Source organism: Anomaloglossus baeobatrachus, chromosome 4, assembly GCF_048569485.1.
Source record: "Anomaloglossus baeobatrachus isolate aAnoBae1 chromosome 4, aAnoBae1.hap1, whole genome shotgun sequence".
NCBI classification, from domain to species: domain Eukaryota; kingdom Metazoa; phylum Chordata; class Amphibia; order Anura; family Aromobatidae; genus Anomaloglossus; species Anomaloglossus baeobatrachus.
Window position 1 is genome coordinate 491,817,810 of NC_134356.1, and position 27,452 is coordinate 491,845,261.

Below are 27,452 nucleotides of genomic sequence, written 5' to 3' on the forward strand. Positions count from 1 at the left end.
TATTCCCAATGAGGGTGGCCAGGGAGCAATGATTTGCCCATGGCCTGTCCGGACTGCAAGTCTCTATCCCAATGCAACTCCATCCCTGTCCTTGGACAGGGTTGACAGGTGGTTCCTTTGGCCACGTCTAGTAGAGACCCCGGCTGACCAAGTGCTCCAGGGGAGCATTGCACACAATGGGGTTCAGTGCCGTGGAACAGTGTCACATGCAGTAAAAACAGCATCGAAAGCCTGTGTTGCTTATATGCTGCTGCCGACTAGCCATCTAGGACATAGAGCCAAGAATGGCGACCGTACAATGCAATGTATAGCATACAAGCATAAAGTACAATGAACACTGCAGCACATGCAATACAAGCAGCATAGAAAGCCTGTGCCTTGGCACCCCTGCTTTTCTGCTGCTGTAGACTAGCCATCTAGGGGAATATAGCCCAGAATATCGACCATACAGTGCAATGTATAGCATACAAGCATAAGTACAAATGAACACTGCAACCCCTGCAATACAAGCAGCATAGAAAAAACCTGTGCCTCAGCACCCCTGCTTTTCTGCTGCTGTAGTCTAGTCATTCTAGGCGAAAATAGCCCAGACTAGCGACCGTACAGTGCAGTGTATAGCATACAAGCATAAATACACATGAACACTTCAGTACATGCAATACAAGCAGCATAGAAAGCCTGTGCCTTAGCACCCCTGCTTTCCTGCTGCTGATGTGTCGCCATCTAAGAGGGCATATAGCCAAAAATAGCGACCTATGCAGTATAAGCATAAAAATACAAATGGACAACTGCGGTATTTAGTGGGGTCAGCACTTCAGGTGCCGCTTACCGCCCGCCTATAAGCGGGTGTGTGGTCGCCCTAGTCCTGTGCCTGGTCGCCCAGAGTCCGATCTCTCAGCTCGGACTGCAGGAATGGCTGCCGGCGTCCTTCTCCAGCTCGTGTGAGTAGGGGCGGGCCGTGGGCGTGCCCCCAAGTCAGAGCGGGAAACCGGCGTCCCACAGTGTCCAGTGAGAGGGCTGGAGCATGTAAATAAGGCTCCAGCCCTCGGCGCTGCTGATTGTACAGCGTCTCTCCCCTACCCTGATTGACAGGGTGGGGGCGGGAACGAAGCGGAGCTAGGCCGCAAAAGCCGGGGACTGGATTTATAAGCGCCGCCGCCGTAAAAGCGCGGTCGGCGCTAAGTCCCCGGCGCACTACAAGTCCCAGCCGCGCCGCCGCTCCCGGAGCGTCCGGCGCGGTAGTTCCCCATACATAAAGTCACTCAGCTAGGCTGCAGTGACTGTAACCCTTTACTGTCCCCGGCGCACTAGCACACCCAGCAAGTCTGGAGTGTGCTGTGCCTGTGTGTACGGGGACACAGAGTACCTGAATGGTGCAGGGCCATGTCCCTGAACGGTACCCAGCTCCGTATCCAGCAGGTTCAATGGGTCTGTGGATGGAGCCCGGCCTCAGGGCTTTGGGGCCGGTAAGATCCCACTTCCTCAGAGCCCCTCAGGGGGATGTGGAAGGAAAACAGCATGTGGGCTCCAGCCTCCGTACCAGCAATAGGTACCTCAACCTTACAAACCACAAGCGGGGTGAGAAGGGAGCATGCTGGGGGCCCTATATGGGCCCTCTTTTCTTCCATCCGATATAGTCAGCAGCTACTGCTGACTAAACAGTGGAGCTATGCGTGGATGTCTGACCTCCTTCGCACAAAGCAGAAAACTGGTGAGCCAGTGATCTCACTGGGGGTGTATAGCCAGAAGGGGAGGGGCCTTACACTTTTTAGTGTAATGCTTTGTGTGGCCTCCGGAGGCAGTAGCTATACACCCAATCGTCTGGGTCTCCCAATAGAGCGCCGAAGAAATACATTAATTTACTTCAGGTAGCTGCACTGTCAGTAAGGTGGGCAGGCAGCATTGTAAGGCTATTACCTGCAGATTAACCCTATATCTATCTGCAGGCAGAGCGTGGTTCTCCAAGGCACCAGGTTCTCTTCAAGTTGATAAAGTGTATGATCAACCATCTACCATATCTAGTTTCTTTAAGAAACACAACAATCTGAGCAGTACTCACCTTCTCAGGGTCCACACTGCTGCTCTTTGTGTTTGGCTGTAGCGCTGACAACACATTGACACCCAATCTGTGCTCAGCAGTTCTAAAGGGGGCATGTTGTCTACACTGGCGGATGCACTGAGCCTTCAGATTGGCTGCCAAGCTGTTGAATTGACATTGACACAGTAGCTAATGCCAGACTCTGGAAACAGTGGCAAAGACTCACTGGAGGACCCGAGAAAACTGAGTGCAGTATGGTTTGCTATTTTTTAACAAACTGCATCCAGGACAGAACATTACCTGAAAGGAGACAACCCCTTTAACAACAGATCCATCTCCAGCGATGGAGAGTACAGCAGAGATTCCAGTTTATGCTGTACTAATTAAAATAACCACGTAAGGATCATTGTATTTCTCATATTTATTCAATGAACAGAATCCAAACTATGTACAACATGAAAAATATACATATATACGCATGTTACAAATCCTCATCATCATCCTCCTCATCACTTATAACGTATTTCTTGTGCTTTTTGTTGGGTTTTTCTTCATCATCCGACTTTCTCTTATTTGATGGTTCTCCTTCCTAGATATGAGAAAGAGGGCCCAATGATCACCATTATTAAACATTTTCTGATGGTTTTAAACTACAGGATTGCTATTGCTCATTTTATGAAGACTGCAATGATATATTCATAATAACTTTGAATATATCATTGCAATCATTTCCAGTGGGATAGTGCAGCTGCCTTATTATTGCTCATAATATGCTGGGGCAGAAGTGAATTGTGATATGCTGGATAGGATGGGCAATGTAACCTTGCTGACTAACAATATAAGATGACTACACACCGCTGATACACCTAAGTTATGAATATGTAATTCCTGGATATCAGACAGCATGTAACAATCCTGGACTCACCTCCTCATCACTGTTCAGTTTCTTTGCTTTCAGCAGTCTCTGAGCTTTCTCATCTTCTGAGCCTTCATCACTGTCTGATGAGTAGATGCGTGCCCTTTCCTCTATAAAACATAAAAGTCAAGACTCAATATTATTCGACATACAAACTGCAGCACAAATTAACAGCAATTGATTATCTAGGGCTACAGGAGTATAACAATACTGGGAACGTATAAACTACCAAACATTGCAATGCATTGTATCTTAATTTGAAGCTGTGGTGTGAGTATACAGCACAAAAAAGATAGATTTTCATGATTCAGAAAGTCCACTGTACCCCCTAGTGGATGCGTGCTGTAAAAGCAGAGAGAGACTAAAACCTCTGAAGTACACATGTCCCATTTCATTATCGGCAGTTTCTTTATCTCATCCTTAAAGAAAAAAAATGCACACTATATAACTCTAGGAGACCACTAATTCACTGAACTGAGTAGACTAATATAAATAAAACTTATTTTTATTGTTGATAAAACTGAATTTCCAACTCCACCGTGGTATGAAGAACTCTATCCAACACTACCTAATCCTAAAAAGGTATCTGATTGTACTGTGGATTAAGATAAAGGGTAAATTCCTATATATATATGGTTAATATAATTGTCTGCTATTATTGTTCCCCATATACAATAGATAGACTTGGACGCAGAACAGTGGAGTTTTATCGATATGTGTATTCTTTACCTCTTCCTCCCTTATATCGGTTCTTGATAGCAGCTAGGCTGATGGACTCTTCTCCTTCGTCGTCATCATCATAGCGGTCAGGCTCCAGGTAATTGGCGCTCAGACCACGTTGGTGCTGCTTTTCCTTGATTCTGCGCTGCTGTGACTCTCTGCGAATTGACGCTCTTAGCCGCTCCTCTTCTTTCTGCATGAAAATGAGAATGTTTTAGTTGTATACAAAGCTTCTAGGTTTTGTTTGTGCTTCTGGTAGGATATTTCCAACAATGGTTCCAGAATTTATGAAATACAAGTCAGGTGGTATTAGGTTCCCATGATGTTTCTGTGTTATGTAGCAGCACCCATATAACAAGGCAATGGGTAATCTGTATCAGTTTCTCCGACTACCATCTCTGAATACATGTTATGACATAATCCTGGCCTGTACTTTTCACTAAATAACACTACTTACAATCTCTAACACATAGCAGGTCACATATTTTACCTTAATCATTTCTGTTCTCTGAGACTCAGGATCACGTCCTGCCATTGGAAGAATCCTGATCTTCTGAGTCTTCGAACATCTGTCTGCAAGAGACAGGGTCATCTTCCTGTGAGTGGCGCTGTCTGTGGAATGAGGTCTGAGGGATAATAAAGATGTGTATTATAGATTGCTTAGTTACAGTCCAGTTACAGCTACTAAAAGAAACAAATCAGTGATATTTGACAATGTAGTCTACTCCAATCAGACTACACATAGGACAGCCGCATACCAAGGAAAAAAAAACTTTTGTATTGTGATCACATGTCTAGGAGACAGATAGAAATGCCATGAAATAGAACCAAGCACTCAGATTTGGAAAAATGAAAGGACTTTATTGTTGACAGCATACAGTTCAATCATGGATGTTTCGGTCAAATTATTGACCTTCATCAAGGAACTTGCTGTATATGAATAAACAAAAGCGATGAATAAAAAAATGGAAAGATGGTGAATCCGGAAGAATACTGAAGTAATGAAACCGTAAATTATGTTGGAGAACGAGGAGGCAGAAGGGCTGGAAATAAAGAAGCCAAGTAGTGAGTGCGGGCAGCTGCTTGTCTCGTCGCGAAAGTGGAGAAGATAGCCCAAGGAGTTATGAACGCCTGCTAGCAACACATAATATCAATCGCTGGTGTGTGGAGTAACATGTAATAAGGTTTATGCAGTAACAGGAGAATGTCTGTACAGAAATATGCTGTTAGCTCGATTAGATAGGTGCGTAATAGCCCCCAAAATAATCCTTGATGAAGGTCAATTTAACCAAAACGTTCATGATTGAACTGTTTGCTGTCACCAATAAAGTCATTTGATTTTTCCACATCGGTGTGCCTGGTTCTATTTCATTCCATTTTCACGGAGTTGGACCCTACCAGAGCACCCGTCTTTTTCAGAAGTGCCACGCTACTTACTATAGAAAACAGCCCTGAATGCTATTCAGCCGTCATCCATAAAGGTGGTGTCACACATAGCGATGATGACAACAACGTAGCTGCAAAGTCACCATTTTCTGTGACGTAGCAGCGACGTCCCGTCGCTGTATGTGACATCCAGCAACGACCTGGCCCCTGCTGTGAGGTCGCCGGTCGTTGCTGAATGTCCTGCTTCATTTTTTGGACGTTGCTCTCCCGTTGTGAAGCACACATCGCTGTGTGTGACAGCGAGAGAGCGACGAACTGAAGCGAGCAGGGAGCCGGCGTCTGGCAGCCTGCGGTAAGCTGTAACCACAGTAAACATCAGGTAACCAAGAAACCCTTTCCTTGGTTACCCGATATTTACCTTAGTTACTAGCGTCCGCTGCTCTCACGCTGCCAGTGCCGGCTCCCTGCACGCGTAGCTGGAGTACACATCGGGTAATTAACCCGATGTGTACTCTGGCTAGTAGTGCAGGGAACAGGGAGCCGGCACTGGCAGCGTGAGAGCGGCGGACACTAGTAACTAAGGTAAATATAGGGTAACCAAGAGAAGTGCTTTGCTTGGATACCCGATATTTACCTTAGTTACGCTTCCACGCATCGCTGCTGGCTGGGGGCTGGTCACTGGTCGCTGGTGAGATCTGCCTGTTTGACAGCTCACCAGCGACCATGTAACGACGCAGCAGTGATCCTGATAAGGTCAGATCGCTGGTCATGATCGCTGCTGCGTCGCTGTGTTTGACACCACCTTTAGGCCTCACACAGAAGGAGTGAAAGCTTTGCAGGCTCCATTCTCCAGAAGTAGATTGCCCGGCTATGGGGCTGTATAGGGTCATTCAGAACTAGAAGCAATGATTTTAAAAAAGGCAGAAAAATTCAATTTTGTTTTACACTATCTGATACAGAAAAAAAACAAAAAAAAAAGACAAAAGCTCATTTACATCCCTCCAAGTGAAAACAAATATAAAGTTAACACCCCTGCCGTACGAGCTCGGTACAACATGGTCAGTATTCATGGGGCCTCGTGCACTTGCACATTTTTTCCTTCCTATTAACTCCTTCACCCCCAGCCTTTTTTCATTTTCCTGACCAGGCAAAATTTTTCAATTCTGACTAGTGTCACTGTATGAGTAGTGATTATCTTCAGGAAAGTTCCTCAAGTTCCCCATTGATTTATTATACTCAGTACACGAGTCAGGCCCATCAGAGCGTCCAACTGCTTTTTTCATGACACATTGTACTTCGTTATAGTAGTAAATTTAGGTAAATATAATTTGCATTTATGAAAATATCAAAATTTGACATTCTAAAAAAATTGGCAATTATTGAACTTTGATTTTTTGTGGCCTCAAAATAAATAGTCATGCCACACAAAAAAGGGAATTTTGTTTACTTACCGTAAATTCCTTTTCTTCTAGCTCCTATTGGGAGACCCAGACAATTGGGTGTATAGCTACTGCCTCCGGAGGCCACACAAAGTATTACACTTTAAAAAGTGTAACCCCTCCCCTCTGCCTATACACCCTCCCGTGCATCACGAGCCCATCAGTTTTGGTGCCAAAGCAGGAAGGAGGAAACTTATAAATTGGTCTAAGGTAAATTCAATCCGAAAGATGTTCGGAGAACTGAAACCATGAACCAAAAGAACAATTCAACATGAACAACATGTGTACACAAAAGAACAAACAGCCCGAAGGGAACATGGGCGGGTGCTGGGTCTCCCAATAGGAGCTAGAAGAAAAGGAATTTACGGTAAGTAAACAAAATTCCCTTCTTCTTTGTCGCTCCATTGGGAGACCCAGACAATTGGGATGTCCAAAAGCAGTCCCTGGGTGGGTAAAAGAATACCTCGATAAAAAGAGCCGAAAACAACGGCCCCCTCTCACAGGTGGGCGACCGCCGCCTGAAGGACTCGCCTATCTAGGCTGGCATCTGTCGAAGCATAGGCATGCACCTGATAGGGTTTCGTGAAAGTGTGCAGACTCGACCAGGTAGCCGCCTGACACACCTGCTGAGCCGTAGCCTGGTGCCGCAATGCCTTGGACGCACCCACAGCTCTGGTAGAATGGGCTTTCAGCCCTGAAGGAATCGGAAGCCCAGAAAAAAGGCAGGCTTCAAAAAAATCGGTTCCTTGATCCACCGAGCCAAGGTTGACTTGGAAGCCTGCGACCCCTTACGCTGGCCAGCGACAAGGACAAAGAACGCATCAGAGCGGCGCATTGGCGCCGTGCGAGACACGTAGCTCCGGAGTGCTCTCACTAGATCTAACAAATGCAAATCCTTTTCATATTGGTGAATTGGATGAGGGCAAAATGAAACTAAGGAAATATCCTGATTGAGATGAAAAGTGGACACCACCTTAGGGAGAAAGTCCGGGACGGGACGCAGAACCACCTTATCCTGGTGAAATACCAGGAAAGGGCCTTTGCATGACAGCGCTGCAAGCTCTGACACTCTACGGAGTGAAGTAACCGCCAGTAGAAATGCCACCTTCTGCGAAAGACGTGATAGAGAGACATCCCGCAGCGGTTCAAAAGGTGGTTTTTTGAAGAGCCCGTAGAACCATGTTGAGATCCCAGGGTTCCAGCGGACGCTTGTAAGGCGGGACTATGTGGCAAACTCCCTGCAGGAACGTGCGGACCCGCGGAAGCCTGGCTAGACGCTTTTGAAAAAACACGGAAAGCGCCGAGGCTTGACCTATGAGGGAGCCGTCTTGAGACAACCCTGAGGACGCTAAGAGCCAGGACTCCATGGCCACACAGTCAGGTTGAGGGCCGCAGAATTCAGATGGAAAAATGGCCCTTGAGATAGCAAGTCTGGTCGGTCTGGGAGCGCCCACGGTTGCCCCACCGTGAGATGCCACAGATCCGGGTACCACGACCGCCTCAGCCAATCTACGAGAATGGCGTGGCGGCAGTCGGACCTGATCTTGCGCAACACTCTGGCAGCATTGCCAGAGGAGGGAATACATAAGGCAGTTGAAACTGCGACCAATCCTGAACTAAGGCGTCCGCCGCCAGAGCTCTGTAGTCCTGAGACCGTGCCATGAATGCTGGGACCTTGTTGTTGTGCCGAGACGCCATGAGATCGACGTCCGGCGGTCCCCAGCGGCAACAGATCTCTTGAAACACGTCCAGGTGGAGAGACCATTCCCCCGCGTCCATGCGCTGGCGACTGAGGAAGTCTGCTTCCCAGTTTTCTACGCCCGGAATGTGAACCGCGGAGATGGTGGAGGCTGTGGACTCCGCCCACAGCAGACTCCGCCGGACTTCTTGGAAGGCTTGACGACTGCGAGTGCCGCCCTGGTGGTTGATGTACGCAACCGCCGTGGCGTTGTCCGACTGTATGCGGATCTGCCTGCCGTCGAGCCACCGATGGAACGCCTTGAGGGCTAGATACACTGCCCTTATCTCCAGAACATTGATCTGAAGGGAGGACTCTGTCGGAGTCCAGGTTCCCTGAGCCTTGTGGTGGAGAAAAACCGCTCCCTATCCCGACAGGCTCGCGTCCGTCGTGACCACAGCCCAGGATGTGGGCAGGAAGGATTTTCCTTTCGACAGAGAAGTGGGGAGAAGCCACCACTGAAGTGAGGTCTTGGCTTCCAGAGACAGAGAGACGTTCCTGTCCAAGGACGTCGGCCTCTTGTCCCATTTGCGGAGAATGTCCCATTGGAGAGGACGCAGATGAAATTGCGCAAATGGAACTGCCTCCATTGCTGCCACCATCTTCCCCAGGAAGTGCATGAGGCGCCTCAAGGGGTGCGACTGGGCCCGTAGAAAGGATTGCACCCCTGTCTGCAGCGACCGCTGTTTGTCCAGCGGTAGCTTGACCATCGCTGAGAGAGTATGAAACTCCATCCCTAGGTACGTCAGTGACTGGGTCGGAGCCCAATTTGACTTTGGAAAATTGATGATCCACCCGAACCTCTGGAGAGTCTCCAGAGCAACGGTCAGACTGTGTTGACAAGCCACCCGTGAGGGTGCCTTGACTAGGATATCGTCTGGGTAAGGGATCACCGAGTGGCCATGAGAGTGTAGGATCGCTACGACGGATGCCATGACCTTGGTGAAGACCCGTGGGTCTATCGCCAGGCCGAAAGGCAGTGCCACAAATTGAAGGTGTTTGATGGCGAAACGAAGGAAGCGTTGATGCTCTTGAGCGATCTGCCATGGAGATAGGCATCTTTGATGTCGATTGATGCTAGGAAGTCACCTTGGGACATCGAAGCGATGACAGATCGGAGGAATTCCATGCGAAACCGCCTGGTTGTCACATGATTGTTGAGCAATTTGAGGTCCAAAACGGAACGGAAGGAGCCGTCCTTTTTTGGCACCACGAACAGATTGGAGTAAAAACCGCGACCGCGTTCCTGAAGGGGAACGGGGATCACCACTCCTTCTGTTTTCAGAGTGTCCACCGCCTGAAAAAGCGCAACTGTCCGTTCGGGGGGCGGAGATGTTCTGAAAAAAACGAGTCGGAGGACGAGAGCTGAACTCTATCCTGTAACCGTGAGACAGAATGTCTCTCACCCATCGGTCTTGGAAATGTGGCCACCAGGCGTCGCAAAAGCGGGAGAGCCTGCCACCGACCGAGGATGCGGTTTGGGGCGGCCGACGACCGCATTAATCTCAGCCAGAGAAGCTGAGATAGCTTGGAGTGCCCTCACGGCTGCGAAGGCCGGAGCAAAGGATGCGCCTATGGCTTCATAGATGGATTTCATCATAAGCTTTATTTGCCTGTCAGTGGCATCCAAACCAACTGCCACTAATACTACGGATCTAGCCGCCAGTCTGGAGACTGGAGGATCCACCTTGTGACACTGAGCCCAACCCTTAACTACGTCAGGGGGTGAAAGGGTAACTTGTGTCATTAAGGCGCTTAGTAAAGCGCTTGTCAGGAAGTTCTGTGCTTCTGGACAGCCTCTCTGGAGTTAGAGTGATCGAAAAAACGCACTCCGTGTACATTTGGGAAACCTAAACTGGTGTTTCTCCCAATGTGAAGCCGACTCCTCCATAGGAGAAGATGGGGAAGAGAGGTCTAGCACCTGGTTGATGGACGCTGTAAGGTCATTTACTATGGCGTCCCCTCCAGATTGAGAGCAACGTCAGGTTCAGAGCCCTGAGCTGCGACCTCCGCTTCATTCTCCCGAGAGTCGTCAAGCTGAGACCCCGAACAGCGTGATGAAGTCCTGGAAGGTTCCCAGCGAGCCCGGTTAGCCTGTCTGAGGCCGGGGTCCGTGTCGGAGTTCTCACCGTGGGATCTGGGTGTTACCCCAGGAGCCCCTTGTTGTACCGACCCAGAGGGGCCTGTGAGCGATGAACTCCCAGCGCCTTGGCCCTGTGTTACCGGTCTGGATTGCAAAGCTTCCAGTATCTTAGCAGCCCCTCTGTTCATAGACTGGGCCATGGAATGTGACAGCGACTCAGAGAGTTGCTCAGTCAAACGTGCAAACTCTGTCCCTGCTATCTGTGCAGTGGAAACCAGTGGTACCACCTGAGCCAAGGGTCCCACCAGTGCCGGAGGCTCCGGCTGAGTGAGTGCCCCAGGGGCCATGCATTTGCAATGATAGGTGGAACCTGCCGGCAATATAGCCGCACAAGAGGTACAGGTTACTGTTTGCGGACGACCTGCTGTTGTCACCTCTTAGTAATCAGCGAGGGTATATAGCCAAAAGCAATAGTGCTGCCGAACAGTGAAATCATATACCATATATATATATATATAAATATATATATATATATATATATATATATATATATATATATATATATAAATATATATATATATATATATATATATATATATATATATATATATATATAAATATATATATATATATATATATAAATATATATAAATATATATATATAAATATATATATATATAAATATATATATATAAATATATATATATACATATATATATATAAATATATATATATATAAATATATATATATAAATATAAATATATATAAATATAAATATATATAAATATATATATATAAATATATATATATAAATATATATATATAAATATATATATATAAATATATATAAATAAATATATATAAATAAATATATATATATATATAAATATATATAAATAAATATATATAAATAAATATATATATATATATATAAATATAAATAAATATATATATATATATATATAAATAAATATATATATATATATAAATATAAATAAATTATATATATATATATATAAATAAATTATATATATATATATATATAAATAAATATATATATATAAATAAATATATATATATATATAAATAAATTATATATATATATATATAAATAAATTATATATATATATATATATACCGTATTTTTCGCTTTATAAGACGCACTTTTCCTCCCCAAATTTTGGGAGGAAAATGGGGGGTGCGTCTTATAAAGCGGTAGCGGGGGGGGGGGGTCCTGTCTGAGGCGATCGGGCGGGTGCCTGTGGCTGCATGCAAGCGCCCGGGTACCTGTACTTGCATGCAGCGGCAGCCGGGTACCCGTGGCTGTGTACGGGCGGCAGCGGGTGCTGTGTGGGGTCGGCAGCCAGGTACCTGTGCTTGCATGCGGTGGCAGACGGGTACCCATGGCTGTGTGCGGGCGGCAGCCGGGTGCTGTGTGCGAGCGGCAGTCGGGTGCCCGTGCAGGTACTCGGCTGCCGCCCTCACACAGTCACCCATCTGCCGCCCGCACACAGCCATGGGTACCCGGCTGCCACCGCACGCAAGCACAGGTACCCGGCGGCTTGTACGCGGGGTGGGCGGGCAGCCTGCTGGCTGCCACTCTGTGCATGCGGGGCGGGCGGCTGTGCAGCTTACCAGTTGTCCGCGGTCCCACTTTCAAATGATGGCGCCGGTGGAGCTCTTGGATGAGAGCTCCATCTGCGCACGCGCTGCTCCGGGAGTCAGCGCGTGCGCAGATGGAGCCCTTGGATGAGAGCTCCATCTGCGCATGCGTCGCTCCGGGCGCCATTACTTGAATCGGGACCGCGGACACACTCCACCACTGAGCCGTCGCCGCCGCTCCCACTACTGAGCCGCCGCTGCCACCACTGAACCGGGACCGCGGACACACGCCACCACTGAGCAGTCCCTGCCGCTGCCACCACTGAGCAGTTGCCGCCGCTCCCACCACTGAGCCGCCGCCGCCGCTGCCACCACTGAACCGGGACCGCGGACACACGCCACCACTGAGCAGTCCCTGCCGCTGCCACCACTGAGCAGTCCCTGCCGCTGCCACCACTGAGCAGTTGCCGCCGCCGCTGCCACCACTGAACCGGGACCGCGGACACTCACTGCACCGGCCTGCTGCACGGCTCACACGCCACGGCTGCTGCCGCCACCACGGACCCCACGGATCCTGCCACCGCGGACGCCACCGCGCCTGCAACCACGGCACCTGCAACCACGGACCCCGCTGCCACTGACCTGCCGCGCCTGCCAGCACAACCTGTGCCTCCTGTGACCCCGCTTCACCACCACTGCTGCCCCCCTCCGGTAAGAGAACACCGGAGTATAAGACGGACCCCATTTTTCTTTTTTTTACCTTTTTTATGTCTAAGTTTGGGGTGCGTCTTATATTCCGGTGCGTCTTATAAAGCGAAAAATACGGTAAATAAATTATATATATACATATATATATATATATATATATATATATATATATATATATATATATATATATATATATATATATATATATATATATATATATATATACACATATATATATATATACACATATATATACATATATATATATATATATACACATATATATATATATATATACATATACATATATATATACATACACACACTTCGGCACCTAAGGGTGGCCAGCACCCGATTGGGAAACTGGTGCCCCACAGTGCACAGTGAGGGGGGTAAGAGGATACCAAGTATGCTCCAGCCCTCACTGCCGACGTCCGTTCGGCCGTCCCGTCGTTACCCCTGACTGGCAGGCCCGGGAACGGGAGTATATGGTACTAGGCCGCAAGAGCCGGGGACTAAAGTTAAAAACGCGGCCGGCAAGCAGGCGCGGTCGGCGCGGTAGTCCCGGTCTCACAAACCACACAGCAACCGCTGCGGCGTTTGCAACCCAGGTGCTGCATGCAGCGTCCCCAAAGGGGACACAGAGTACCTTATGGATGCAGGGCTCTGTCCCTGACGATGTCCAGTCTCCTGTCCGTCAGAATCCCCCAGGGGCTGCGGATGGAGCCCGGTCCCAGTGCATGTGTACAACAGTGGGAGGGGAGGGCACCAAAACAGATTAATGAACAATATGAGGGGATCAAAGCCACTTAGCACATTAGAAAACTAGTATGCATCAACAAGAGAAAAGAATGTGCGAAAAAAGTGGGATCACCACAATGAATAAATATACAAAAATATCTTTATTATAGAAATAGGCACAAATACCAACAACCGATTAAAATCAATTAAAAAAGCAAAACAGCTTATGGGAAACACACATACTGAGAGTGCCAATGGTCTGACACCCAAAGAATACCTCACACCCTCAAAGAGCCCCAACCCCACAAACATATAATAATGCAATGATTTAAGACACAGTGTCCATAAACTGGGACCACCAAATAAGCAGATGGAAAATGCAAAATCAATCAGACAGATCAGAGTCCCAGTAGATGCCGTGGTGGTTTGGCAATGCAGCAATGTCGCCACCAATAAGCATGATTTAAAGCAAAAATAGCCCATACAATACCACCTACGGATGGACACACAACGGGGTGCAGGCAAGGAGTGGAGGGGTGAGGTATGAGCCCCACGCGTATCGCTACAAACAAGGTGTAGCTTCCTCAGGGGAGATGTGCAATGATGGAAGCAATGTGCCTTTTTATTTAGTACAACATAATTAGAACATAATTACTAAATTGCCTACCAGCGTGTGGAGAAAGAGGCAAGGAAAGGTTGCTGTGGAAATGGAAGACGCCCGATGGAAGCTGCCATTTTGCCACGTGATCACAGTCATGTGAATGGGAAAGAGCCACAGGAAATGTAGTATGCGCATGCGTTAGCAACATCAAATAGCAGGCGGCGTAGATAATCATGCTAGCAGCGTAAAGCATCGTAGCCGGCGCGTGCGCAATAAGCAGATGCTGAAATAGATGGTCCCCACACATATTCCACCAACTAGTGTGAAGAATACCACTAGTTGCGCAAATATCGTAACCAGTGCATGGCGACCGGTTAGGAACCCCCTCTCCCATTAGCTGCAGAGCACATTCTGAGATTCTCCACCGGCAGAATCATACTGAGAGCCATATAACAATGGCTGCCGGCGTTCCGAGGGGAGGAGGGAGCCGAGGGCGGAACCACAAAAGTGCGGGAATCTGCGCCCCATAGTGAACAGTGAGGGGGGAGGAGGACAGCGAAGTGTGCTCCAGCCCTCACCGTCGGCGTCATACCGACCGTCCCGCCCTTCCCCCTGACTGGCAGGCCCAGGGGCGGGAATGTAATATACTAGGCCGCAAAAGCCGGGGACTAAAGTAAAAACCGCGGCCGGCAAACAGGCACGGTCGGCGCGGTAGTCCCGGTCAAAAAATCCACACCGCAGTCGCTGCAGCGTCTGAGGCCAAGGTGCTTCATGCACCGTCCCAAAGAGGACACAGAGTACCTGTAGATGCAGGGCCATGTCCCTGACGATACTCAGTCTCCTGTCCGGCAGATTCCCCCTGGGGCTGCGGAGGGAGCCCGGTCCCAGTGGCTGGATGACCGGTTAGGATCCCACTTCACCCAGAGCCCCTAAGGGATGGGGAAGGAAAACGGCATGTGGCTCCTGCCTGTGTACCCGCAATGGGTACCTCAACCTTAACAGCACCGCCGACTCAGTGGGGTGAGAAGGGAGCATGCCGGGGGCCCTGTTAGGGGCCCTCTTTTCTTCCATCCGATATAATCAGCAGCTGCTGCTGACTAAAATGTGGAGCATTGTGTGAATGTCAGCCTCCTTCAACACAAAGCATAAAACTGATGGGCCCGTGATGCACGGGAGGGTGTATAGGCAGAGGGGAGGGGTTACACTTTTTAAAGTGTAATACTTTGTGTGGCCTCCGGAGGCAGTAGCTATACACCCAATTGTCTGGGTCTCCCAATGGAGCGACAAAGAAGAAGGGAATTTTGTTTACTTACTGTAAATTCCTTTTCTTCTAGCTCCAATTGGGAGACCCAGACAATTGGGTGTATAGCTTCTGCCTCCGGAGGCCACACAAAGTATTACACTTAAAAGTGTAAGCCCCTCCCCTCTGCCTATACACCCCCCGTGCATCACGGGCTCCTCAGTTTTGGTGCAAAAGCAGGAAGGAGGAAACATATAAATTGGTCTAAGGTAAATTCAATCCGAAGGATGTTCGGAGAACTGAAAACCATGAACCCAGAACAGTTCAACATGAACAACATGTGTACACAAAAGAACAACAGCCCGAAGGGAACAGGGGCGGGTGCTGGGTCTCCCAATTGGAGCTAGAAGAAAAGGAATTTACGGTAAGTAAACAAAATTCCCTTCTTCTTTGTCGCTCCATTGGGAGACCCAGACAATTGGGACGTCCAAAAGCAGTCCCTGGGTGGGTAAAAGAATACCTCGGTAATAGAGCCGTAACACGGCCCCTTCCTACAGGTGGGCAATCGCCGCCTGAAGGACTCGCCTACCTAGGCTGGCATCTGCCGAAGCGTAGGTATGCACCTGATAGTGTTTCGTGAAAGTGTGCAGACTCGACCAGGTAGCCGCCTGACACACCTGCTGAGCCGTAGCCTGGTGCCGCAATGCCCAGGACGCACCCACGGCTCTGGTAGAATGGGCTTTCAGCCCTGACGGAACCGGAAGCCCAGAAGAACGGTAGGCTTCAAGAATTGGTTCCTTGATCCACCGAGCCAAGGTTGACTTGGAAGCCTGCGACCCTTTACGCTGGCCAGCGACAAGGACAAAGAGCGCATCCGAGCGGCGCAGGGGCGCCGTACGAGAAATGTAGAGTCTGAGTGCTCTCACAAGATCTAACAAGTGCAAATCCTTTTCACATTGGTGAACTGGATGAGGGCAAAAAGAAGGTAAGGAGATATCCTGATTGAGATGAAAAGGGGATACCACCTTAGGGAGAAAATCCGGAACCGGACGCAGAACCACCTTGTCCTGGTGAAACACCAGGAAGGGGGCCTTGCATGACAGTGCAGCTAGCTCAGACACTCTCCGAAGTGATGTGACTGCCACTAGGAAGACCACCTTCTGCGAGAGACATGATAGAGAAATATCTCTCATTGGCTCGAAAGGTGGTTTCTGAAGAGCCGTTAGCACCCTGTTCAGATCCCAGGGTTCTAGCGGACGCTTGTAAGGAGGGACTATGTGGCAGACCCCCTGCAGGAACGTGCGTACCTGCGGGAGCCTGGCTAGACGCTTTTGAAAAAACACAGAGCGCCGAGACTTGTCCCTTAAGAGAGCCGAGAGACAAACCCTTTTCCATTCCGGATTGAAGGAATGACAGAAAAGTGGGCAAGGCAAATGGCCAGGGAGTAAAACCCTGATCAGAGCACCAGGATAAGAAGATCCTCCACGTCCTGTGGTAGATCTTGGCTGACGTTGGTTTCCTGGCCTGTCTCATAGTGGCAATGACCTCTTGAGATAACCCTGAAGACGCTAGGATCCAGGACTCAATGGCCACACAGTCAGGTTGAGGGCCGCAGAATTCAGATGGAAAAATGGCCCTTGAGACAGCAAGTCTGGTCGGTCTGGTAGTGCCCACGGTTGACCCACCGTGAGATGCCACAGATCCGGGTACCACGACCTCCTCGGCCAGTCTGGGGCGATGAGGATGGCGCGGCGGCAGTCGGACCTGATCTTGCGTAACACTCTGGGCAGCAGTGCCAGAGGAGGAAAGACATAAGGCAGTCGAAACTGCAACCAATCCTGAACTAATGCGTCTGCCGCCAGCGCTCTGTGATCTTGAGACCGTGCCATGAATGCCGGGACCTTGTTGTTGTGCCGGGACGCCATTAGGTCGACGTCCGGCTTCCCCCAGCGGCAACAGATCTCTTGAAAAACGTCCGTGTGAAGAGACCATTCCCCTGCGTCCATGCCCTGGCGACTTAGAAAGTCTGCTTCCCAGTTTTCTACGCCCGGGATGTGAACTGCGGAGATGATGGATGCTGTGGCTTCCACCCACAGCAGAATCCGCCGAACTTCCTGGAAGGCTTGCCGACTGCGTGTGCCGCCTTGGTGGTTGATGTATGCCACCGCCGTGGCGTTGTCCGACTGAATTCGGATCTGCCTGCCTTCCAGCCATGGCTGGAACGCTTTTAGGGCTAGATACACTGCCCTTATCTCCAGAACATTGATCTGAAGGGAGGACTCTGGCTGAGTCCAGGTACCCTGAGCCCTGTGGTGGAGGAAGACCGCTCCCCACCCTGACAGACTCGCGTCCGTCGTGACCACAGCCCAGGATGGGGGCAGGAATGATTTCCCCTTCGACAAAGAAGTGGGAAGAAGCCACCACTGAAGGGAGGCCTTGGCTGCCCGAGAAAGGGAGACGTTCCTGTCGAGGGACGTCGACTTCCTGTCCCATTTGCGGAGAATGTCCCATTGAAGTGGACGCAGATGAAACTGCGCAAATGGAACTGCCTCCATTGCTGCCACCATCTTCCCTAGGAAGTGCATGAGGCGCCTCAAGGGGTGCGACTGGGCTCGAAGTAGAGATTGCACCCCTGTCCGTAGTGAACGCTGCTTGTCCAGCGGAAGTTTCACTATCGCTGGGAGAGTATGAAACTCCATCCCGAGATAGGTCAGCGATTGGGTCGGTGTCAGTTTTGACTTTGGGAAATTGATGATCCACCCGAACCTCTGGAGAGTCTCCAGAGCAATGTTCAGGCTGTGTTGGCATGCCACCCGAGAGGGGGCCTTGACAAGAAGATCGTCTAAGTAAGGGATCACTGAGTGTCCCTGAGAGTGTAGGACTGCTACCACTGTTGCCATGACCTTGGTGAAGACCCGTGGGGCTGTTGCCAGGCCGAAAGGCAGTGCCACGAACTGAAGGTGTTCGTCCCCGATGGCGAAACGCAGGAAGCGCTGATGCTCTGGTGCAATTGGCACGTGGAGATAAGCATCCCTGATGTCGATCGATGCTAGGAAGTCTCCTTGGGACATCGAGGCAATGACGGAGCGGAGAGATTCCATCCGGAACCGCCTGGTTTTCACGTGTCTGTTGAGCAGTTTGAGGTCCAGAACGGGACGGAAAGATCCGTCCTTTTTTTGGCACCACAAACAAGTTGGAGTAAAAACCGTGACCCCATTGCTGAAGGGGAACAGGGATAACCACTCCTTCTGCCTTCAGAGTGCTCACCGCCTGAAGAAGAGCCTCGGCTCGCTCGGGGGGGCGGAGATGTTCTGAAGAAACGAGTCGGAGGACGAGAACTGAACTCTATCCTGTAACCGTGAGACAGAATGTCTCTCACCCATCGGTCTTGGACATGTGGCAACCAGGCGTCGCAAAAGCGGGAGAGCCTGCCACCGACCGAGGATGCGGTTTGGGGAGGCCGAAAGTCATGAGGAGGCCGCTTTGGGGGCGGTTCCTCCGGCGGTCTTTTTAGGACGTGACTTAGACCGCCATGAATCAGAGTTCCTCTGACCCTTCTGTGGCCTGTTGGACGAGGAGAATTGAGACCTGGCTGATGGCCGAAAGGACCGAAACCTCGATTGTACCTTCCGTTGTTGAGGTCTGTTTGGTTTGGACTGGGGTAAGGACGAGTCCTTTCCCTTGGATTGTTTAATGATTTCATCCAATTGCTCGCCAAACAGGCGGCGCCAGAAAATGGCAAACTGGTTAAAAACGTTTTGGAAGCAGAGTCTGCCTTCCATTCACGTAGCCACATGGCCCTGCGGACTGCCACTGAATTGGCGGATGCTACCGCCGTACGGCTCGCAGAGTCCAGGACAGCATTCATGGCGTAGGACGCAAACGCCGACGCCTGAGAGGTTAAGGACACAACCTGCGGAGTAGCGGCACGTGTGACTGCATTAATCTCAGACTGACAAGCTGAGATAGCTTGGAGTGCCCATACGGCTGCAAATGCCGGAGCAAAGGACGCGCCGATAGCCTCATAGATGGATTTCATCAGGAGCTCTATCTGCCTGTCAGTGGCATCCTTGCGTGATGCACCATCTGCCACTGCAACTATGGATCTGGCCGCCAGTCTGGAGACTGGAAGATCCACCTTGGGACACTGAGCCCAACCCTTGACTACGTCAGAGGGGAAGGGATAACGTGTGTCATTAAGGCGCTTAGTAAAGCGCTTATCCGGAAAAGCTCGGTGTTTCTGGACTGTATCTCTGAAGTCGGAGTGATCAAGAAATGCACTCCGTGTACGTTTGGGAAACCTAAAATGGAATTTCTCCTGCTGAGAAGCTGACTCCTCAATCGGAGGGGCTGGAGGAGAAAGGTCTAACACCTGATTGATGGACGCTATAAAGTCGTATACTATGGCGTCCCCTTCAGGCGTATCAAGGTTGAGAGCGGCGTCAGGATCAGAGCCCTGATCTGCCACCTCCGCTTCATCCTCCAGAGAGTCCTCATGCCGAGACCCTGAACAACTGAATAGGATAACTGAAGTGAGCACTAATATATATATTATGAGTGCAAGCCAAAAATTACATACTATATACGGATAAGGCTGCACATCAAACTTAGATAATAGTATAATGCCTCAAGCATATGGAAAAATATTGGAATATACAATGAAAAATGCTACTTGCTAATTTGAACATGTGAATAATGAATTGCATACCTGCCATGAATATTAGGAAAAAGGAGATATTTAGCAATCGCATTGATCAATGTAACTGAGCCCCAAGGCCTCGTCAAGGCATATCTCTATATTGGGGTCCCTAGCTCCGTGACCCTGTGTGTCATCTCATTGCAATTAAAAACTGCTATGGGTGGAGAGGGGTAACTAAGGACTTTCTTATATAAGAGATGGAAAAAACATGGCCGAAAGGGGCGGAGCTGTGTTCACATTCAGAAAAAAACTACATATAACTGAATAGGATAACTGAAGTGAGCACTAATGTATATATTATGAGTGCAAGCCAAAAATTACATACTATATACGGATAAGGCTGCACATCAAACTTAGATAATAGTATAATGCCTCAAGCATATGGAAAAATATTGGAATATACAATGAAAAATGCTACTTGCTAATTTGAACATGTGAATAATGAATTGCATACCTGCCATGAATATTAGGAAAAAGGAGATATTTAGCAATCGCATTGATCAATGTAACTGATATAAGGTCGTTTACTATGGCGTCCCCTTCAGGCGTATCAAGGTTGAGAGCGGCGTCAGGATCAGAGCCCTGATCTGCCACCTCCGCTTCATCCTCCAGAGAGTCCTCATGCTGAGACCCTGAACAGTGTGATGAAGTCGAGGGAAGCTCCCAGCGAGCCCGCTTAGTCGGTCTGGGACTGCGGTCCGTGTCGGAGTCCTCACCGTGGGACCTATGAGTCGACCCAGGAGCACTCTGCTGTGCCGAGCGAGGGGGGGCTGGGAGCAATGATTCAACAGTGCCCGGGGCCTGTGTTACCGGTCTGGACTGCAAAGCTTCTAGTATCTTAGCAGACCATCTATCCATAGACTCAAAGTTTGTCAGCAAATACTGCAAACTCTGTCCCTGTCACCTGGACAGTGGGAGCCGGCGGTTCCACCTGGGCCGAGGGTCCCACCAGTGGCTGAGACTCCGGCTGAGTGAGTGTCACAGGGGCCGAGCATTGCACACAATGAGGGTAGGTGGAACCTGCAGGTAGCATTGCCGCACATGAGGTACAGGTTGCAAAGTAAGCCTGTGCCTTGGCACCCTTGCTTTTTGCGGACGACATGCTGTTGTCTCCTCTTAGCGTAATCAGAGAGGGTATATAGCCAAAAGCAAATAGTGCAGCCGTACAGAGTAAATCTATACAATATAAGCATATAAATATACACTTCGGCACCCGGGGGGGCCAGCACCTAGTAACAGGTGCGGCTTACCGACCGCCCTCAGCGGTTGTGTGACCACCAGATTCCCTGCCTGGGCCTCCCAGAGCTGTGGAGCTCGGTGGTGTCTCCCCTCTGAAGTTCTCCAGCGTCAGACGTGCTGATAGGAATGGCTGCCAGCGTTCTGAGAGGAGGAGGGAGCCGTGGGCGTGCCTCAGAAAGTGCGGGAATCTGGTGCCCCACGGTGATCAGTGAGGGGGGAGGAGGATACTAAGTATGCTCCAGCCCTCAGCGCTGACGTCCAGTGCAGCGTCCCGCCCTTACCCCTGACTGGCAGGCCCGGGGGCGGGAGTATGCGGTACTAGGCCGCAAAAGCCGGGGACTATAGTTATAAGCGCGGCCAGCAAACAAGCGCGGTCAGCGCGGTAGTCCCGGCGCACAAACACACCCAGCAGCTGCTGCAGCGTCCATTACACAGGCGCTCTATGCGCCGTCCCCAAGGGGACACAGAGTACCTCAGAGTAGCAGGGCCTTGTCCCTGATGATACCCGGCTCCTGTCCAGCAGATTCCTCCAGGGGCTGCGGAGGGAGCCCGGTCCCAGAGCATGGTGACCGGTTAGGATCCCACTTCACCCAGAGCCCCTAAGGGATGGGGAAGGAAAACAGCATGTGGCTCCAGCCTTTGTACCCGCAATGGGTACCTCAACCTTAACAGCACCGCCGACCAGAGTGGGGTGAGAAGGGAGCATGCCGGGGGCCCTGTTATGGGCCCTCTTTTCTTCCATCCGATATAGTCAGCAGCTGCTGCTGACTAAATTGTGGAGCTTGCATGGAAGTGTGCCTCCTTCAACACAAAGCATAAAAACTGAGGAGCCCGTGATGCACGGGGGGTGTATAGGCAGAAGGGGAGGGGCTTTACACTTTTAAGTGTAATACTTTGTGTGGCCTCCGGAGGCAGAAGCTATACACCCAATTGTCTGGGTCTCCCAATGGAGCGACAAAGAAGAAGGGAATTTTGTTTACTTACCGTAAATTCCTTTTCTTCTAGCTCCAATTGGGAGACCCAGACAATTGGGTGTATAGCTACTGCCTCCGGAGGCCACACAAAGTATTACACTTTAAAAAGTGTAACCCCTCCCCTCTGCCTATACACCCTCCCGTGCATCACGGGCCCATCAGTTTTGGTGCCAAAGCAGGAAGGAGGAACTTATAAATTGGTCTAAGGTAAATTCAAACCGAAGGATGTTCGGAGAACTGAAAACCATGAACCAAAAGAACCCTTCAACATGAACAACATGTGTACACAAAAGAACAACAGCCCGAAGGGAACAGGGGCGGGTGCTGGGTCTCCCAATAGGAGCTAGAAGAAAAGGAATTTACGGTAAGTAAACAAAATTCCCTTCTTCTTTGTCGCTCCATTGGGAGACCCAGACAATTGGGATGTCCAAAAGCAGTCCCTGGGTGGGTAAAAGAATACCTCGATAAAAAGAGCCGAAAAAAACGGCCCTCTCTTACAGGTGAGCCACCGCCTCCTGAAGGACTCACCTACCTAGGCTGGCATCTGCCACAGCATAGGCATGAACCTGATAGTGTTTCGTGCAAACTCGACCAGGTAGTGCTGCCACACCTGCTGAGCCGTAACCTGGTGACGCAATGCCCAGGATGCCCCTGCGGCTCTGGTAGAATGGGCTTTCAGCTCCAAAGGAATCGGAAGCCCATAAGAACGGTAGGCTTCCAAGGATCAGTTCCTTGATCCACCGAGCCAAGGTTGACTTGGAAGCCTGCGACCCCTTACTCTGGCCAGTGACATGGACAAAGAGCGCATCAGAACGGCGCGGGGGCGCAGTGTGCGAAAAGAAGAGCCGGAGTGCTCTCCCGAGATCTAACAAGTGCCATCCTTTTCACAACTGTGAACTGGATGAGAGCCAAAAGAAGGTAAGGAGATATCCTGATTGAGAAGAAAAGGGGGATACCACCTTAAGAAGGCATTCCGGGACCGGACGCAGAACCACCTCATGCTGGCGAAACACCAGGAAGGGGGCTTTGCATGACAACGCTGCTAGCTCAGACACTCTCCAAAGTGATGTGCCTGCCACTAGGAAGACCACCTTCTGCGAAAGGCGTGATAGATATAACTCTAAGAACGCTAAGAGCCATGACTCAATGGCCACCCAGTCAGGGTGAAGACCGCAGAATTCAGATGGAAAATGGCCCTTGGAACAGCAAGTCTGGTCGGTCCTGGGAGTGCCCACGGTCGACCCACCGTGAGGTGCCGCAGATCCAGGTATCACGACCTCCTCGGCCAGTCTGGAGCGACGAGGATGGCGCGGCGTCAGTCGGACCCGATCTTGAGTAACACCCTGGGCAGCAGCGCCAGAGGAGTAAATACATAAGGCAGTCGAAATTGCGACCAGTCCTGGACTGATGCGTCCGCCGCCAGCGCTCTGTGCTGGTGGTTGATGTACGCGACCGCCGTGGCGTCGTCCGACTGTATCCGGATCTGCCTGCCGTCCAGCCACCGCTGGAACGACTTTAGGGCTAGCTACACTGCCCTTATCTCCAGAACATTGATCTGAAGGGAGGACTCTGTCAGAGTCCAGGTTCCCTGAGCCCTGTGGTGGCGGAAGACCGCTGTCCACCCTGACAGACTCTCGTCCGTCGTGACCATAGCCCAGGATGGGAGCAGGAAGGATTTTTCTTTCGACCAAGAAGTGGGAAGAAGCCACCCCTGAGGAGAGGCTTTGTCTGCCAGTGAAAGAGAGACGTTCCTGTCTAGGGACATCGACCTCCTGTCCCATTAGCGGAGAATGTGCCATTGGAGTGGACGCAGATGAAACTGCGCAAAGGGAACTGCCTCCATTGCTGCCACCATCTTCCCTGGGAAGCGCGTGAGGCGCCTCAAGGGGTGAGACTGGGCCCGAAGGAGAAAGTGCACCCCTGTCTGCAGCGAACTCTGTTTGTCCAGCGGTAGCTTCACTATCTCTGAGGGAGAATGAAACTCCATCCCGAGGAAAGTCAGTGATTGGGTCGGTGTCAATTTTTACTTTGGGAAATTGATGATCCACCCGAACCTCTGGAGAGTCTCCAGAGCAATGTTCAGGCTGTGTTGACATGCCACCCGGGAGGGTGCCTTGACTTAGGAGATCGTCTAAGTAAGGGATCACCGAGTGTCCCTGAGAGTGTAGGCCCATCGCCACTAATGCCATGACCTTGGTGAAGACCCGTGGGACTGTCGCCAGGCCGAAAGGCAGAGTCACGAGCTGAAAGTGTTCGACCCGGAGGCGAAACACCGGAAGCGTTGATGCTCTGGTGTAATCGGCACATGGAGATAAGCATCCCTGATGTCGATTGATGCTAGGAAGACTCCCTGGGACATCGAAGCGATTACTGAGCGGAGAGATTCCATCCGAAACCGTCAGGTTCTCACGTGTCTGTTGAGCAGAATGAGGCCCGGAACGGACCGGAATGATCCGTCCTTTTTTGGTACCCCAAAAAAGTTGGAGTAAAGACCGCGAACACGTTCGTGAAGCGGAACGGGGATCACAACTCCATCTGCAGAAACGAGTCGGAGGACGAGAGCTGAGCTCTATCCTGTAACCGTGAGACGGAATGTCTCTCACCCATCGGTTTTTTATCCAATTGCTCGCCAAACAGACGGTCGCCAGAAAATGGCAAACCGGTTAAGAACTTCTTGGACGCAGAGTCTGCCTTCCATTCGCGTAGCCACATGGCCCTGCGGACTGCCACCGAATTGGCGGATGCTACCGCTGTACGGCTCGCAGAGTCCAGGACGGCGTTCATGGCGTAGGACGAAAAAACCGACGCCTGAGAAGTCAAAGACACATCCTGCGGGGCAGAGGTACTTGCAACCTCATTAGTCTCGGACAGACAAGCTGATAGCTTGGAATGCCCCCACGACTGCGAAGGCCGGAGCAAAAGACGCGCCTATGGCTTCATAGATGGATTTCATCATGAGCTCTATCTGCCTGTCAGTGGCATCCTTGAGGGATGAACCATCTGCCGCTAATACTACGGATCTAGCCGCCAGTCTGGAGACTGGAGGATCCACCTTGGGACACTGAGCTCAACCCTTAACTACGTCAGGGGGGAAAGGGTAACGTGTGTCATTAAGGCGCTTAGTAAAGCGCTTGTCCGTAAATGCTCTGTGCTTCTGGACAGCATCTCTGAGGTTAGAGTGATCGAAAAAAGCACTCCGGGTACGTTTGGGAAACCTAAACTGGTGTTTCTCCTACTGTGAAGCCGACTCCTCTATAGGTGGAGTTGGGGGAGAAGGACTAGCACCTGGTAGATGGACGTTATAAGGTCATTTACTATGGCGTCCCCTTCAGGTGTATCCAGATTGAGAGCAACGTCAGGATCAGAGCCCTGAGCTGCGACCTCCGCTTCATCCTCCCGAGAGTCCTCATGCTGAGACCCCGAATCGCGTGATGAAGTCGGGGAAGGTTCCCAGCAAGCCCGCTTAGCCTGTCTGAGGCTGCGGTCCGTGTCGGAGTTCTCACCGTGGGATCTGGGTGCCACCCCAGGAGCCCTTTGCTGTACCGACCGAGAGGGGCCTGGGGGCGATGAACTCACAGTGCCCTAGCCCTGTGTTACCGGTCTGGACTGCCAAGCTTCTAGTATCTTAGCCGACCATCTGTCCATAGACTGAGCCATGGAATGTGAAGCGACTCAGAGTTTCTCAGTCAAAAATGTAAACTCTGTCCCTTCCATCTGTGCAGTGGAAACCGGCGGTACCACCTGAGCCGAGGGTCCCACCAGTGCCGGAGGCTCCGGCTGAGTGAGTGCCACAGGGGCCGAGCATTGCCACAATGAGGGTAGGTGGAACCTGCAGGTAACATAGCCGCACAAGAGGTACAGGTTGCAAAATAAGCCTGTGCCTTGGCCCCCTTGCTTTCTGCGGACGACATGCTGTTGTCTCCTCTTAGAGATATAGCCAAAAGCAAATAATGCTGCCGAATAGAGAAAATGTATACAAAATATATATATATATATATATATATATATATATATATATATATATACATATATATATATACATACATATATATATATACATACATATATATATATACATACATATATATATATATACATACATATACATACACTTCTGTACCCAAGGGGGGCCAGCACCTGACAACTGGTGTGGCTTACCAACCGCCCCAAGCGGTGGTGCGTCCACCAGATTCCCTGCCTGGGACTCCCAGAGCTGCAGAGCTCATTCTGAAATCCTCCACCGGCAGAAGAGATTATAACAATGGCTGCCAGCGTTCTGAGGGGAGGAGGGAGCCATGGGAGTGCCTAATAAAGTGCGGGCATCTGGTGCCCCACAGTGCTCAGTGAGGGGGGAGGAGGATACCAAAGCATGCTCCAGCCCTCACTGCCGACGTCCAGTCAGCCGTCCCGCCCCCACCCCTGACTGGCAGGCCCGGGGGCGGGAGTACATGGTACTAGGCCGCAAAAGCCGGGGACTAAAGTTAAAAGCGCGGCCGGCCAACAGGCGCGGTCGGCGCGGTAGTCCCGGTAGTCCCGGCTCACAAACCACACAGCAGCCGCTGCGGTGTCTGTAACACCGACGCTGCCTGCACCGTCCCTAAGGGGACACAGAGTACCTCATGGATGCAGGGCCCTGTCCCTGATGATATCCAGCCTCCTGTCCGTCAGATTCCCCCAGGGGCTGCGGAGGGAGCCCGGTCCCAGTGAACGGCGACCGGTTAGGATCCCACTTCTCCCAGAGCCTCTAAGGGATGGGGAAGGAAAACGGCATGTGGCTCCAGCCTTTGCACCCGCAATGGGTACCTCAACCTTAACAGCACCGCCGACTTAGTGGGATGAGAAGGGAGCATGCCGGGAGCCCTGTTAGGGGCCCTCTTTTCTTCCATCCGATATAATCACCAGCTGCTGCTGACTAAAATGTGGAGCTTGTGTGCATGTGTGCCTCCTTCAACACAAAGCTAAAAACTGATGGGCCCGTGATGCACGGGAGGGTGTATAGGCAGAGGGGAGGGGTTACACTTTTTAAAGTGTAATACTTTGTGTGGCCTCCGGAGGCAGTAGCTATACACCCAATTGTCTGGGTCTCCCAATGGAGCGACAAAGAAATAACATTTAACACTCGTGTACTTTATGCCAAAATCATTTTGTAAAATATCTTTCTCTATCGCTTTCATTGGGGGACACAGGACCATGGGTGTATGCTGCTGTGACTAGGAGGCTGACACTAAGTGAACATAAAAAGAGTTAGCTCCTCCCTGGCAGTGTACACCCCGAGCCGGAGGCGGGCCTATGCCAGATTTTTGCTTACTGTCGTAGGAGGCTGATGT

The 27,452-nt window shown here is 50.4% G+C and overlaps 1 protein-coding gene across 1 annotated transcript in view; it reads right to left on the reverse strand.

Moving 5' to 3' along the window:
- Nucleotides 1–2,444: 2,444 nt before the first annotated feature.
- The window catches only part of LEO1 (LEO1 component of Paf1/RNA polymerase II complex), a 155,423-nt gene continuing 130,415 nt past the window's right edge, over nucleotides 2,445–27,452 (reverse strand). Inside the window, exons 11-14 of the mRNA XM_075343672.1 lie at nucleotides 4,165–4,300; nucleotides 3,684–3,867; nucleotides 2,964–3,064; nucleotides 2,445–2,627 (exon numbers count right to left, since the gene is read on the reverse strand). Coding sequence (XP_075199787.1) covers nucleotides 2,520–2,627; nucleotides 2,964–3,064; nucleotides 3,684–3,867; nucleotides 4,165–4,300 — 529 coding nt within the window. The 3' untranslated portion in view covers nucleotides 2,445–2,519. The remainder of the gene's footprint in view (nucleotides 2,628–2,963; nucleotides 3,065–3,683; nucleotides 3,868–4,164; nucleotides 4,301–27,452) is intronic.